Consider the following 13266-nt stretch of genomic DNA (forward strand, 5'->3'; position numbering starts at 1 on the left):
CTTCTGGGGAGTAAGCTCAGGAGTCAGGCCCATGTCCTGCCACCCCCACTGTAGCTCCAGCCAGCAACAAGTATCTTCCTCTTCAGGATGGCCTCCTGTCCTGTAATTAGTGTTGGGATTGTATTTCCACTCTGTCCTTTTATCCACTACCTCAAAAAAACCACCCAGATTAAGGGAGTGGAGTGAGAAGAGCCAATGCCAGGCACCCTGAGATGAAACAAGAAACGATTCCTATCAGACTGAGTTCCTGGAAGGCAAGGGCCAACCTTCTCCACCCCCAGTGTCCCAGTCTAGCCTGGTCTAGAATTCCCAGAGCCCCAGGAGAATCTTGGTGTCCCCACCCTAGAGAGCTGGGCCAGACATGACCACACCAGCCAGCCCTCCACATGGTCCAGTATCTCAGGACAAAAAGCCTTCCCAGCCCCATTCTGGCTCAGTTCCTTCCATGGTCTGCCAAGAGCCATGTGGCACCCAGATCACCGCTTCCCACCAGTGGCTGCTTTAGTTTGCCTTTTATTTTACCAAAAATAACAACAATAAAGTCTTCCCTCTGTTTCATAAAAATACATTTTCCCACCCTCCCCCCAACCCAGAAATCAGCCCTTGCCGCAGCCTAGAATCCATCATGCAAGTCACAGCACTCTGGGGAAAGCTCCTACTACCCTCGCTCCACAGCTCCGGCAAAGCTGCCGGGCCACTCGGGAGGCGGCAGAGGCAGAAGTCCCAGGCCCAGCTGGCTGGCCCCAAGAGCTCCATCTGTTTCCCCAAAGTGCAGGCAGCTTCTAGGCCATTTAGTGGGGCATGATATTGGATGCTTGGCTCAGGAAACAACCCCAGCCAACCCAAGGGCAGTGGGGCATGTTGGCATCAGGTTAGAAATTATTGCTCAAAGCAGAAACAGTTATGTCCTAGAGAAGGTCTGTTAAACCCTCTTTCCATGTGCATCTCTGTGTAGCAATAGATGGGTCAGGATCCCTGGTTTCTCCAGCTCTGTGAACGCCTCCCTGTGAGGCCTTGGACAGTTTCTCCCTCTTCTTCTCCTGGCTTCAGTTTCCTCGTATGTACATTGAGACATGAGACTGGATGATTCTCAGGTCCCTTCTGGCTTTCATTCTGGCCTCCCAGAGTGGAGGCTCTGGGAGGGCAGATCCCGGTTCCTGCCTCAGTTTCCCCACCTGTGGGTCTGAGCATAGTGCTGGGTATGGAGGTACTGAGTAATGGAGTGCTGAATGAACATCCCAGTCTCCCTGTGGATAGCTGTGCTCTGAGATCCAACTGTCCGGAATGCCTGAGGGATGGCTGGGAAGGAGGCAGGTAGTTTTAGGATGGAGGATCTCCATACCTGGAAGAGTCCATTCACCAACTATATCCTCAATGTCCTGGGATGGAAGAGAAGACTCCAAAGTTCCCAGCTGAAGTTCCACAAGCTCCTTGGACTGGGGGATTATTCTGTGCTGGGCTTCAGATCCCAGGAGCCAGGTCTGTAGATTCTGGGAGCTAGACTGGAGTATATGATTCCCAGATGAAGGGCCAGGGGACCTTTGTGTACTTGAGGGATCATCTCCAACCCCCAGGCTACCTATAATATAGGCCTTCTTGGAGGCAGAGGGATGAGTATAATGTCAGCTCATGGGCATCTGTGGGTAAGAGAATCAGAGCCTGTGGCTGTGGTGGGTCAGGGTTTAGGAACTCAAGGCAAGGCTCGTCTTCCTACCTTCCCCTAGCTCTCCAGGACTCATGCTGATGGAAGAATGTAGCCTGGAAGGTTTGAATGTAGAGCAACATCTACAACCACATTTTGGGCACTTAGTCACATGGTCAGATATACTGAGTGGGGACGCTGAGCTGTCATCACTCCTACAGTGTCCGTGGTCTGATGGTCCCATGGTCTGATGGTCCCAATCTATTTATCCATCCATCCAACATTTATGGAAGGCCTATTATGTGCCAAGGAGGGGTAAGGCAGCTAGCTCTCACAGACACATCCCACAGTGAAAATCACACACGCACACACCCCGGCATCTGTGCTCACTCACAGGCAGACTGCTCACTCTCTTGCACCTTTCTTGCCATCACCTTGGCCACACCCACATTCCTCCAATAGGCTTGGGAACCAGCATGGAAGGGTCAAGTGTCATAGAAGAAACCCCCTAGCCTACCCTACTCCCACACTTCATGCCAGAGGTTTAACTCCACTTCCCTTCTGTTTGCCCGCCTAGATGCTCTCCCCTTCTCCATCCACAAGCGGCCAGGGCGACAGGTAGGCAGACTCCTGAGAACCAGAAGTCCAGAGGCTTTGGGTGTGTGGAGTGGTTCCAGTGCCTTCAGATTCCTTCAGGCTCCTGGGGGTCCCCTCTGCCAGCCATCCTGTGTTCAGATTGTCCATCTGATGGCCAAAAAAGTCCAGACCTGGGCTCAGTGGCAGATCCGCTCTGTCATCTCCCTCTGTAGAGACACAAGGTAGGGAAGGGTCAGTCAGAGCTCAGCCTACTAGGCAATCCCTTCCCAAACCATAGGGCCTAGCTGCTCTTCTGTCTGAGCCTGGCCCGTTCCCCCAGCAACCCCAACTCTTAGGCTGCAGATCTGGGTTTGTAAACCGACACTTGAAAGAATTCTCTATTGAAGTAGATAATTCACAGTTAAATGAATTGCCTTCCCTAATTTATCTACTTGGGCATTGGAATTACTTAAAGCAGGCAGCTTTTGGACATGAAAACTCAGAGGCTAGCCTTGGTAGGGGAGGGTGGTAGGGCTTGGCCTCACCAGTGGCTCCAGCTCCCGCTGGTCCACCAGACTGAACTCGCGGATGAAGTAATAGAAGTGCTTGTAGCAGGTGTTGACGTGCGCCTCTGCCCCCATGCTGAGGATGCTATCGAAGTGGTGGATGTAGACATGGACAAAGACTCGGAAGAGGCGGGTCAGGATCTTGGTGCAGACCTGCTGGAAGTTCTTAGGGAAGGGAACTCCTAGAGGGCAGGGGAGGGCAGAAGAAGGGGATCAGTATCCTGGTGCCAAAGCTCTGTTCAACTTTTCCCTCCCACACACAGGCAACCAGGATGGCTTTTTCCCCAGCATACTTCTTAGTACACTTCCCTTTGGGAAATAGGGAGTGGTTTGACTTTCTCCCACACTTTTTTTCTTTTCCTTTCTTTTCTTTCTCTTTTTCTTTCCCTTCTTCCCTTCTTCTCTTCCTTCCCCCTCCCTCCCTCCCTCCCTCCCTCCCTTCCTTCTTTCCTTCCTTCCTCTCTTTCTCTCTTTCTTTCTGATGGAGTTTCCCTCTTGCTCAGGCTGAAGTGCAATGGCGCGATCTCAGCTCACTACAACCTCTACCTTCCGGTTTCAAGCTATTATCTTGCCTCAGCCTCCCAAGTAGCTGGGATTACAGGCATGTGCCATCATGCCCAGCTAATTTTCCATCTTTAGTGGAGACAGGATTTCTCCATGTTGGTCAGGCTGGTCTGGAACTCCTGACCTCAAGTGATCCACCTGCCTCGGCCTCCTAAATGCTGGGATTACAGGCAAGAACCACGGTGCCTGGCCATACTTTTCTTTTTAATGAAGCACAAATCTGACTGTGGCTCTCCCCTGCTGGAATATACATCATCTCCCACATTTTCCCATCACCTAAAGCAGGGCTTTGCAAACTTGTGGGGGTCACTGACCAACCCTTCTTAGACTATGATAAAAGTTACGACCTAAACTCTCCCCAGAAATATGTGCAATTGCAGAGATGCTCACATCACACTCTGGTACACACGTCCAAGGAGAGTTCAACAACTGGATCCATTTAAAAAAATCTCTGGGTCTTCAGGATTAAGTCCTAACTTCCCAGCAGGATGCTGCTCAAGGCCTTTCATGATCTCATCCTGACCTCCCTCTCTAGCCCCACCCCGTGTCCCTCCTCTTTTCAACATTCACACAGAAGTCCTCAGACCCCCAATCCTGGAAATGATGAATTCTGCAAGAATTAGTTCAGACAGCCTTCATTCCTTCAAATATTCAACACGGAGAACCTTCCATTTATGAGCCAGGTCCTGTGCTGGGTCCTTCACACCTTTAGCTCTAATCCTTAGAACAATTAGCCTTATGTGTCCGCTTGTCATTTTAGATATGATAAAACCGAAGTGCTTATCAAGGTGAAGCTGCTAGCCCAAGGCCACATAACTATTAATCAGTGCAGAATGGAGACAGGATTCAAACCCTCTTTGCACCGCACTGCAGCGACCCTCACAGATATGGGACCCATAAGAAAGGCCCCGTTTCTGCATAGTCCCCCCTGCTCAAGGCAGAGATCTTGGTGGCTTATGCCCTCTTCTCTGTGTGGCAGTCACCCAGGGTTTTAGGCATCTACACCTGGAGTCCCACAGGCCCAGGGAGGTATGGCCGGCAGGGAATATGAGTCTACCTACATTCAGGTCCCCCCAGCTCCGTAGACCCCCTCCTCTTCCTCACCGTTCCCAGGTGGGGTCGAGCCTTCCCTCCCTCTGAGACCCTCCAGCCCAGCCCAGATCGCTCAGACATATCCTGCCCATCTAGACTTGGGGTCCTGAGCTCCCATGGACCTGAGCCCCAGTTCGGAATTCCTCCCAGTTCAGTGCACTTTCCCTCAGTAGCCTCAGTTTCCTCCTATGTAAAATGAAGGTGCTCACTGTCAGGCATGACAGCGCAGGAAATGGCAGGTCACTGGCCGGGGAGGAGCCGTGGGCACTGAATTGTGACTCAGAGCCCAGCTTCCTTCAGCATTCAGACTTCTCCCCTCAGGGCTTGACCACCCTGCCCCACCCACCGCTGAGCCACACAGCCTCTGTGGAGATGAGCTCCAGGTTGGGGCTGGGCCAGGCTACAGGTGGGGCCGGTGTGATGAACACAGTGTCATGCCTGCTCAGCTCCTGGACCAACAGCCCCCTCCTGCTGCCTTTGGGTGGGTAAGCAGTGCCTGGGTGACATCACTCATCTCCCCTCCCTACCGTCACCCACCCAGGCTGCCCAGCTGAGATAAGAAAAGGCCCCACAGCCTGTGCCTGGCAAGGGAAAATTCTGCCCTCAGAGCCCCAATCTGAGGTGATGATACCATCAGGGTCCACCCAACCACCAACTCCCTCCTTTTCCTGAGGCCAGGAGTCAGAGGGAACCCCGGGAGGCTGGAGGTCAGATCAGCTATGACCTCGGGGCACCTGTTCTGGAAGGTTCTGAGAATCATAGCATCTGTGGTCTTGCCAGAGTGGTCTTTGGTGGGACCACTTATGCTTTAGAAAAGAAGAGCCCTCTGAAGTGGGTGGATCACCTGAGGTCTGGCGTTCGAGATCAGCCTGGCCAAGACGGTGAAACCCTGTTTCTACTAAAAATACAAAAATTATCCAGGCGTGGTGGTGGGTGCCTGTAATCCCAGCTACTCAGAAGGCTGAGGCAGCAGAATTGCTTGAACCCCGGTTGAGGGGGAGGTGGGGGCAGAGGTTGCAGTAAGCTGAGATCACACCACTGGGCGAAAGAGTGAAACTCCATTTCAGAAAAGAAGAAAGAGAAGAAAAGAAGAAAGGAAGGAAGGAAAGGAAGGAAAGGAAAAGAAAGGCCCCAGATTGGGAGTCAGGAAGTCCTAGTCAAATGCTTGACCTTGAGCAAGACACTTTTAACCTGTTTCAACCTCGCTTTCCTCTTCCACAAAATGGGGATGAAAATCATCCCCCAACCCTGCACAGAGTGTCTATATCAAACCAAATCCTCATCTGTGGAATAGGCTCCCAGTGGCTCCCTCCCCACCAGGTGACGCTCACCAACACGCGTGGGAAAGACCTCTTCGTCGTTGATGAGGCCTTCGATCCAGTCCATGAGCAATGCCATATAGCGCGGCGCAGAGAGCTTGGCCGGCCGCCGGTACTGGCGCTCATCTTGCCAGCGGTACTCGTAGCGGGGCCCACCGGCCATGACCGGGCAGCTGGTCTCACTGCAGCGCTCGGCCATGGTACCGTAGATGAGGTTGATGCGGTTGAAGAAGTCCACCACATGCACAGCGATCCAGTCGTCGATGTTCTCCCCGGGTGGCAGCCTCACCACACTGCGCAGGTCCAGGCCCGACTTGAGAGAGGCCTGTGCCTTCTTGTACAGCTCAAAGCGCTGTGTGCCCGGCTCAAAGCGCTTCCGCGGCCGGAACGTCTTGTCCTTGGCGAACACCTGCTTCAGGCACAGGGCCATGGCCAGCTGGGCCTGGGGCTGCTATCCAGGGGCTCAGACCTGAGGATACCCTGCCAGGGACAAGGGCATGGGGGAGCTGGCAGTCAGGGCCTTATCATCTGGAGTCTGACTTCCCAATTCATCATTTCCCTGTCACCTCTCAGACTTTGCTCAACCTCTGCATCCCCTGCCTGGGAATCTAAATCCTCAACCCCTAGGTCCAGTGCCCCGCCCTCTTTCCAGGCTACATTTGTCCCCCTTGCTAAGCCCCACAGACCTCCCATCTCGTTTGTCTCTTTTCTGCTTTCATTGCAGAGCTGGGCCTGGGCTCTGAACAGGTGCCCCTCGGACTTGCTGTGAGTCACGACAGAGGTAGCAGAGGCTCCCTGCAGGCCCACCAGCAGACAGGGGCTTGGATGAGATGACCTCTAGGAGCCCCCTTGGCCAGCTGGTGCAGCGTGGGAGAGCCTCACAGCATTGTGCTGGGGGCAGGGTGGAGGGGGTGGGGGATGGCTTTCGGCTTCCTCTGGGATATCCCGTAGTCCATCCGGCCACCGGGGATTCCCAGGGAGCAGCAGGGAACTTCTCTACCAAAAATGTCCTTTCCTTTTTTTTCACCCTGAAAGAGGAAAGGGCCCTCCGGCTGCCAGCTGGGCGGCTTCTGAGTGTGGCTGCAAGCACTGGAGAAGGGGGAGGGCGGCAGATCAATGAGGGCATCGCTTCCTCTGACAACAGCTGGAGATCCTTCCCCCAAGCCAGCCTCCTCCGGCCCCAATTCTGAACAAGCCACTGGCCCCTCCCCTTGCACCTGACACTCAGTAGACATTCCTAGAGCAACTACTATGTGCCTGGCACTGGGAGGTAGAAGAGTATAGTCAGATTCATCCAGGAGGGCCCATGTAGAGCTCAGGCAAATTTGCTTTGCCTCCTAGAATTTAAGGATCCCAGATTCAGAACAGACTTCGGGAGACAGTGATCAGGGCCCTAGGCTCAGAGGCAGGAGTCCTGGGTTCTAGTCGCAGCTCTACCATTGGCTTACTGGGTGACCCCTGTATCACCATGGATTTGGCCCATCCAGGTCCTGGGTCACTCTGCTATAGCTAGGTTTCTAAGACCTGAGTCATCTCATCTCACCTATGAGTGTGTGAGCTACTGGGAAATGCAGACCCATGTACCTACCAAAACTAGAATTTAGCCACAAACTAAGCACTCACCCTGCCCCTAGACTGAGCACTAAGGCTGAGTATAAGCTAAGAATTGCCTTCTTTTTCCAGGCTGACCTCTGACCTAGGCTCTGGCAAGTGTGAGCCCTGACTCTAGCCTTTAGCCCTACTCTGAGGCTTGCTTATGGCCAAAGCCTGGGCTTGACCTCTGACTGATGCTGGAGCACTGTCCTTTCTCACATCTCTGGTAACCCTGGGACAGGATTGGGGAAGGGAGGGTGGGAACCAGGTGACAATTGGGTAAAAGCAAAGGGAAGGCACATATTGCGGGAGGGATATTCTGGCAAGAAGTCAAACTAGCTGGGGAGATGTTTGAGACAAAGGTCCTTCCTTGAACCCACAAAGGCAGGCCAGGATGGGGGCAGTCTGGTAAAATGAGAGCAGCTTGGAGGGTAGAAACAGGCCATTCAGCAGGAACTTGTTCTCTTGAAAAAAACTCACAGATGTGAAAGGTCATCTCATCCATCCTGACTCTTCAACTTCTCACCCAAAGAAGTCCCCAGGGTGGGACCCCAGTTTCCTGAGCAAAGAGGAGATTTCTGCGCTTCACTTGCCATCTCCATTTTAAACTCTGCTTGGGACAAGTGCTTCCCCAATCCCTCACATTGCAATTAGGCAGGGCTCCTGGGCTCCCCACATTGCATGACCCCCTTTATGACAGTTAGAAATAGGCCCCCACCTTGGCATTCAGCATCTTGTCTTACCTTTCCTGCCCCACTTCCCACCTCCCCACACCAACCACCCTGGGTTTCTTCCTGATTCCCGAACACGCCCCCACTCTCTTGCTTCTGCATGTTTTCTTATACCTCCACCTGCCTGACCACACATCCTCAGATTGGCTGCTACCTCCTCCCACAGCCTCCTCTCCTGAACTCAGATCTCCTTCTCCTTGGGTAGAGGCTGCTTTTGGTCATTGCAGTCTCCACTCCATCCCCAACCCAGCCCCAGCTTAGGAAAAGGCCTGGCACAAAGTCAGTGTTCAGGCTTGAAGGAAAGCTTAGACTAGAATCTTAGAGTTAAAATAGCCCTGATAGATCAACTGGCCCAGCTCACTTGTACACATGGGAAAACTGAGGCCAAGATGAGGAAACTGAGGCCTAAAAATAGGACTTGAGGAGCCTGTGTTCACACAGCAAGTTTCAAGCAGAATTGGGAACTGAGACGAGGTGGTGCTCAGATCATGACCAAGGGTAAAACACCATTTTCCTGCACTGGCTTATCAATGGTCTGGTGCAGAGAAGAGGAGGGGAGTGGAGGGACAGTGGAAGCATCTTCTCCACCAAACAGCCCAACGTGCTTCCTGTCCCCAACACACTGACTCCGTACAGCAACTGGGATGTCCTGACCAGTGAGCTAGAGTTCCACCTTACTCCCGTGGAACTTCAAGGCCTGGGTCTCTTTCCAGGAAAACGTAAGCTCAGGGGGTGGGTGCAAGGCAGGTACTCTTCTAGCCACAGGGTTAACTCCCTTCACTCTCCACCCCCATGCCCTCACTGAGTTTCTGTCACAGAACCTCTGTCCCTCCCTGAACCATTGCTGTTCCCCCTCCTAGCCCCCATTTCCCAGTGCTGGCTATCCTTTCACTCCTGGAGTGGCAGTGGCTTGCTCATTCCCTGGGTGGGGATCTGGGCTTCTCAGATGAAGACAGCAGGGTGACCCTCCCTGTTTCTGATATTTAGCTCCCTGCTAGGCTACATCTACCACTCCTTGGGCCTGGGCCAGAGGATGGCCGCAGTTTGAACCCAGAATCCAGCCTGGGACGCTCTTCAGGACAGAAATCGAAGAGAAAAAGTAGAGGCGAAGACTCCACGCTCTCCTTGGGGCGCGCAGCCACCCACGCCCACCCCCGGCTTCCCTGCACCCCCAAACCAGCTCCTAGGGCCAGGCAGGTCGTAGGACCCAGAGGAGCCCGCCTGACATTTCCGCTCCCCGAAAACACGCCCCCCAACCCCTCCCCTCTGCCCCGTACCGCCCCCTCCAACCCCACCCCAACTTTCGAAGCTCTGAGCTTCGGACCCCAGCCCCAAGACAGCGGCCAGTCTGCCTTCGGGCGGGACTCTCCTCCAGACCGTGCCACGCCAGGACAGCCGAAGAAATGAAAGTGGAAGCCAGGCGGGCGGGGTGCGCGGCGAGGCCGCAGGGGCACGGCGCACACTCACGGGTCCTCCTCTGGCCGCGGGGTCACATTCCCAGCCACAGGGTCGCCCTTCCCTTGCCGGTCCCGCAGTGCCTGTTCTCTCGCCTGTCAGCCTGTCCGTCTGCCTGTCCTGCCGGCTGCGGCCGCCCTCCTGCCCGGGTGACGCCAGCTCCGCCCCGGGCCCGCCACGCCGCGGCCACGGGGCGGGGAGGGGCGGAGAAAGGGGACTCCCCTCCACCCCAGTACACAGACGCACTCGCCCCCACCCTCCCGGAAAGTCCATATCGGGCTCCCAGCTTCCCCCTGGACAAAGGACTGAGCTGCCCGCCCCCTCAGTGCTTCCTTGGACCTCCACCAAGGAGGCAGCTTCAGGTTCCCAGACGGTAAAATGGGGAAAAACTCGGCTTCTTCTGGAGCAGAAACAAGAGCTGCTAGATGAGGGTGGTTTCTTTGCCCTCCTAGAATCGTCTGCGTCACACTTGTCCCGGGACCCGATAAGGGATCAGGACTGTCCTATCCACTCTCATATCCTCAGCTCCTGGCACATAGCAGGAACTCAAAACCCACTTGATGGATGAATGAATAAATGATTGAGTGAAGGAATGAATGAACGCCTTGGGAATCATGAGCTGAGTCCTTCACCCCTGAGGGACAGGCCCAGAAGAGCCTCAAATCACAAACTGCATCTCCTCACCAGGGAGGGGGCCTGGCTCAGGCTGGGCTGATTCTCCTTGCTCCTCACCCAGAGTCACCCCATTTCTTACCTCCAGACCTTTATCCCAGCCCTTCCATTTTAGAATACCTTCTCTCCCTCCTTCCTTCCGACTAAATCCAAACCACTCAAGATCCGATCTGCTCTCCCTATCACCTGGGTTCCTTCGAAGACAGAGAGATATCCCACCAGCATTCAGTGCACACTGTGGCCCCCAGGCCCAGGGACCAGTTGGCTGCTCTGTCTGGGATGGGAGGGAAGATTGGAGGCCTTCTAGGGTAGGAAGACCAAAGCAGAGAGCTTAGCTGTAAAAGCCACTCTGGAGGGGTAGGGGAGAGCTGGAGGCCACAGGTGGGCATTTACTATGGCACACTGGACACTCCTTGTGTCTGGACCTTCTGTTTGCTGGATGACATGAGAACACGCTAGATCCTTAACCCAGATCATATCCTTTGCAGCAACATGGGCTGGAGCTGGAGGCCATTATCCTAAGCAGACTAACACAGGAATAGAAAACCAAATACTGCATATTCTCACTTATAAGTAGGAGCTAAACAATGAGACTACGTGGATACTAGGAGGGGAACCGCAGACACTGGGGCCTGCTTGGGGGGAGGGCGGGAGGAGGGAGGATGAGACAAAAATACCCATCAGGTACTATGCTGCTTACCTGGGTGATGAAATTATCTGTACACCAAATCCCCATGACACAGAGTTTACTTATATAACAAACCTACACATGTACCCTTGAACCTAAAATAAAAGTAAAAAAAGAATCCCAGCTCATAGAACTGTGGATATGTTCTTTTGTTGAGCACCAATTTTTGCCCCAGTCTAAAGTTCTCTGTTGTCTGACTCTTAACTCTCTGCCCTGAATCCCCTATAAACAAACACTTGCTTATGGAGCAAATTAAAATATGCTGCTTTATTTATTTGATATCCTAATCAATATCTTTTATTAAGTATAACTCTCCACTCATATCAGATCAGGGGATTGGGTGATGAAGCTGACCTGGTTGCTGACCTCAGGTGCTGACAGGTCAGTAGAGGGGACAACACAGAGAGATACACAAGGTCAGAGCTCAGTCACCCAGAGGTGAGAATGTGGTTGTGGACTAATGGACTTTGTAAGAGTAGGGGTATTTGCTGGAAGTACATAGAACACCCAGAACGCGTATGTTTAACAAAGACATTATTTACAGGTATGGTCAAGGTGTAGGGAAACCACACAGACAGTGTATCACCAAAGGACTCACAAGAGCAGAGGCTGTCAACCCTAGGCTGCAGGAGTGCAGGAAAGGAGTGGTGAAAGTGGGAGCTCTGAGGAGGGGGCAGCTGTGGCCTAAGGTGGAGGGGTATACCCAGCCCACAGCAATCATATAGGGAAGGGCGGGGGGCAAGTAAGAGACCTCACTCTCCTCCCTCTCTCCCTCCCTCTGATCTCTGGCCAGGTTTCCCCCACTAGCTGAATCCTCCCAGAAGCTAAGAACAAGGGAACCTGTTGCTGCAGCCTGTAGATGTCAGACTCCTAGGGCGTAGAAATGGGTGGAGGGTGGAGAGCCATCTGAGGAACCATGTGGGGTCAGGGCCGGCTTCACAGGGGAAATGATTTGGAAACTGCTTGTGTTTTCCTTATCATTCAGTTCTAAATAGTTCATAAATTTCAATGTAATTTCCTCTTTAACTCTTGAATGATTTCAAAGTGTGTTTTTCAGTTTCTTAGCCTATGGGAGGTTTATGTTTTTCTTGTTGAGTTCTAATTATATTGCATTGTGGTCAGAGATCATGGTCTGGAAGATTCTTCGGAATTTGATGTGACTTCCTCTGTGGCTTTGTGCAGGGTCATTTTCTGGACTTCTGAGCTGGGTTTTATAGGATAGGGAGGAGTTTTTCTGGTGAAGAGTGAACAGCACAGAACCTTACACTGTGGGAAATAGAAATGATCCATTTTGAAGGAATATCAGAAGTTCCCAGCTCATCCTCAGAGTCCCTGGGTGTCTGTGGGATGGGAGGCAGGTGGAAGGGTTGGGGGAAGCCAGAAAGCCCAGATCTCTCAACTACCTGTACCCTCTTCCTGCCCTTCTCAGTCCTGGTTAGAGAGACTAGTTCTCCTAGGAGGCTCTGCTGGGGCTGAAAAGACCCAGACCTTGGAGAACAGTGTCCTGGCTTTACCATAATTTCGCTGTGTGGCCTTGGGATGGTTTTGCCCTCTCTGATGGCACACTGTAACCCTACAGCACTGGAGACCTACACAAGACAGGCTCTGTTCCCTGCCACTGTGTCCTGAGTATGATAAATGGCTCCAGAAGAGTTTAAACAAGGCTCATCTCTGAAGCTTGGCGGAGCCAGTGAGGACCTACGATAGGACGTGACCTTTTCCACTACTCAGCCTGGGCACAGGCCCCCCTTGCAGTGGGAACTCTGAGTGGCAGCAGGGTGGTGTCTGCCTGCTGTGTGCCTTTGGGAAAGCCCTTGCCCCTCTCTGGGCCTCAGTTTCTACACCTGTACCATGAAAGCATCTTCTAGCCACACCAAGTACCACTCCAAGTACCGTATCAGAACCAGCTTCCTGTGCCTTCCCACTGGAGGCCTGTATCCAGTGACTCCACTGATACAGAGTGGCCACTTCCTGGGGACTCCGCAGCCCTTCCTATGCCAAGAAAGTTCCCCCTCCCTCCCTGCCCCACACAATGAGCTACTGCACCCTCAGTTCACCTTACCAGATGTCTGGCAGCTACTATAGCCTGATGGGGCCCACCCTCTCCTCACTCTCTCCCAAGAAAGAGTTTCCATTTCAGCTTCTGCCCCTCCCTGCCCAGGAGGCAGGCTCATCTATCCTGGATTTTCCATCCTGGCCCACTGAGGAGAATGCCATGGGCACCCTTATGGCAGTCAGAGGAATTGAGGTTAGACTTCCTTTCACTTGAAGGAGACAAGGTTCAAGGGAAGACGGCAGGGTAAGACAAGGTTGACAAGGATATGCACTAAAATTCTGTGTGACTATGGACAAGGCACTTGTTCTCTGA

The 13266-nt window shown here is 53.2% G+C and overlaps 1 protein-coding gene across 3 annotated transcripts; it reads right to left on the reverse strand.

Moving 5' to 3' along the window:
- Positions 1–497: 497 nt before the first annotated feature.
- On the reverse strand, positions 498–9782 carry MOB3C (MOB kinase activator 3C). Of its 3 annotated transcripts, none has more exons than XM_011969784.1 (4): positions 9551–9782; positions 5772–6239; positions 2764–2966; positions 498–2445 (listed from the first exon to the last, which is right to left on the reverse strand). In XM_011969784.1, the coding sequence occupies exons 2-4, from the start codon at positions 6187–6189 to the stop codon at positions 2416–2418; spliced, it is 651 nt and encodes a 216-aa protein (XP_011825174.1). In that variant the 5' UTR covers positions 6190–6239; positions 9551–9782; the 3' UTR covers positions 498–2415. The 3 variants fall into 3 exon arrangements, with proteins under 3 accessions (XP_011825174.1, XP_011825173.1, XP_011825175.1); XM_011969783.1 differs by having other exon boundaries at positions 498–2430; positions 2754–2966; XM_011969785.1 differs by lacking the exon at positions 9551–9782 and adding an exon at positions 7833–7996.
- Positions 9783–13266: the final 3484 nt, after the last annotated feature.

This window comes from Mandrillus leucophaeus, unplaced genomic scaffold (genome assembly GCF_000951045.1).
Source record: "Mandrillus leucophaeus isolate KB7577 unplaced genomic scaffold, Mleu.le_1.0 Scaffold902, whole genome shotgun sequence".
NCBI lineage: Eukaryota > Metazoa > Chordata > Mammalia > Primates > Cercopithecidae > Mandrillus > Mandrillus leucophaeus.

Bases quoted from the DNA above. Each gene is read 5' to 3' on its own strand.
- MOB3C (XM_011969783.1), bottom strand. From the start codon at position 6,189: ATGGCCCTGTGCCTGAAGCAGGTGTTCGCCAAGGACAAGACGTTCCGG. The intron at 2,967-5,771 runs GTGAGCGTCACC...CCTGCCCTCTAG, and splicing joins GGTCTTTCCCACGCGTGTTG to GAGTTCCCTTCCCTAAGAAC. The intron at 2,431-2,753 runs GCCCTACCACCC...GAGATGACAGAG, and splicing joins GGAGCCACTGGTGAGGCCAA to CGGATCTGCCACTGAGCCCA.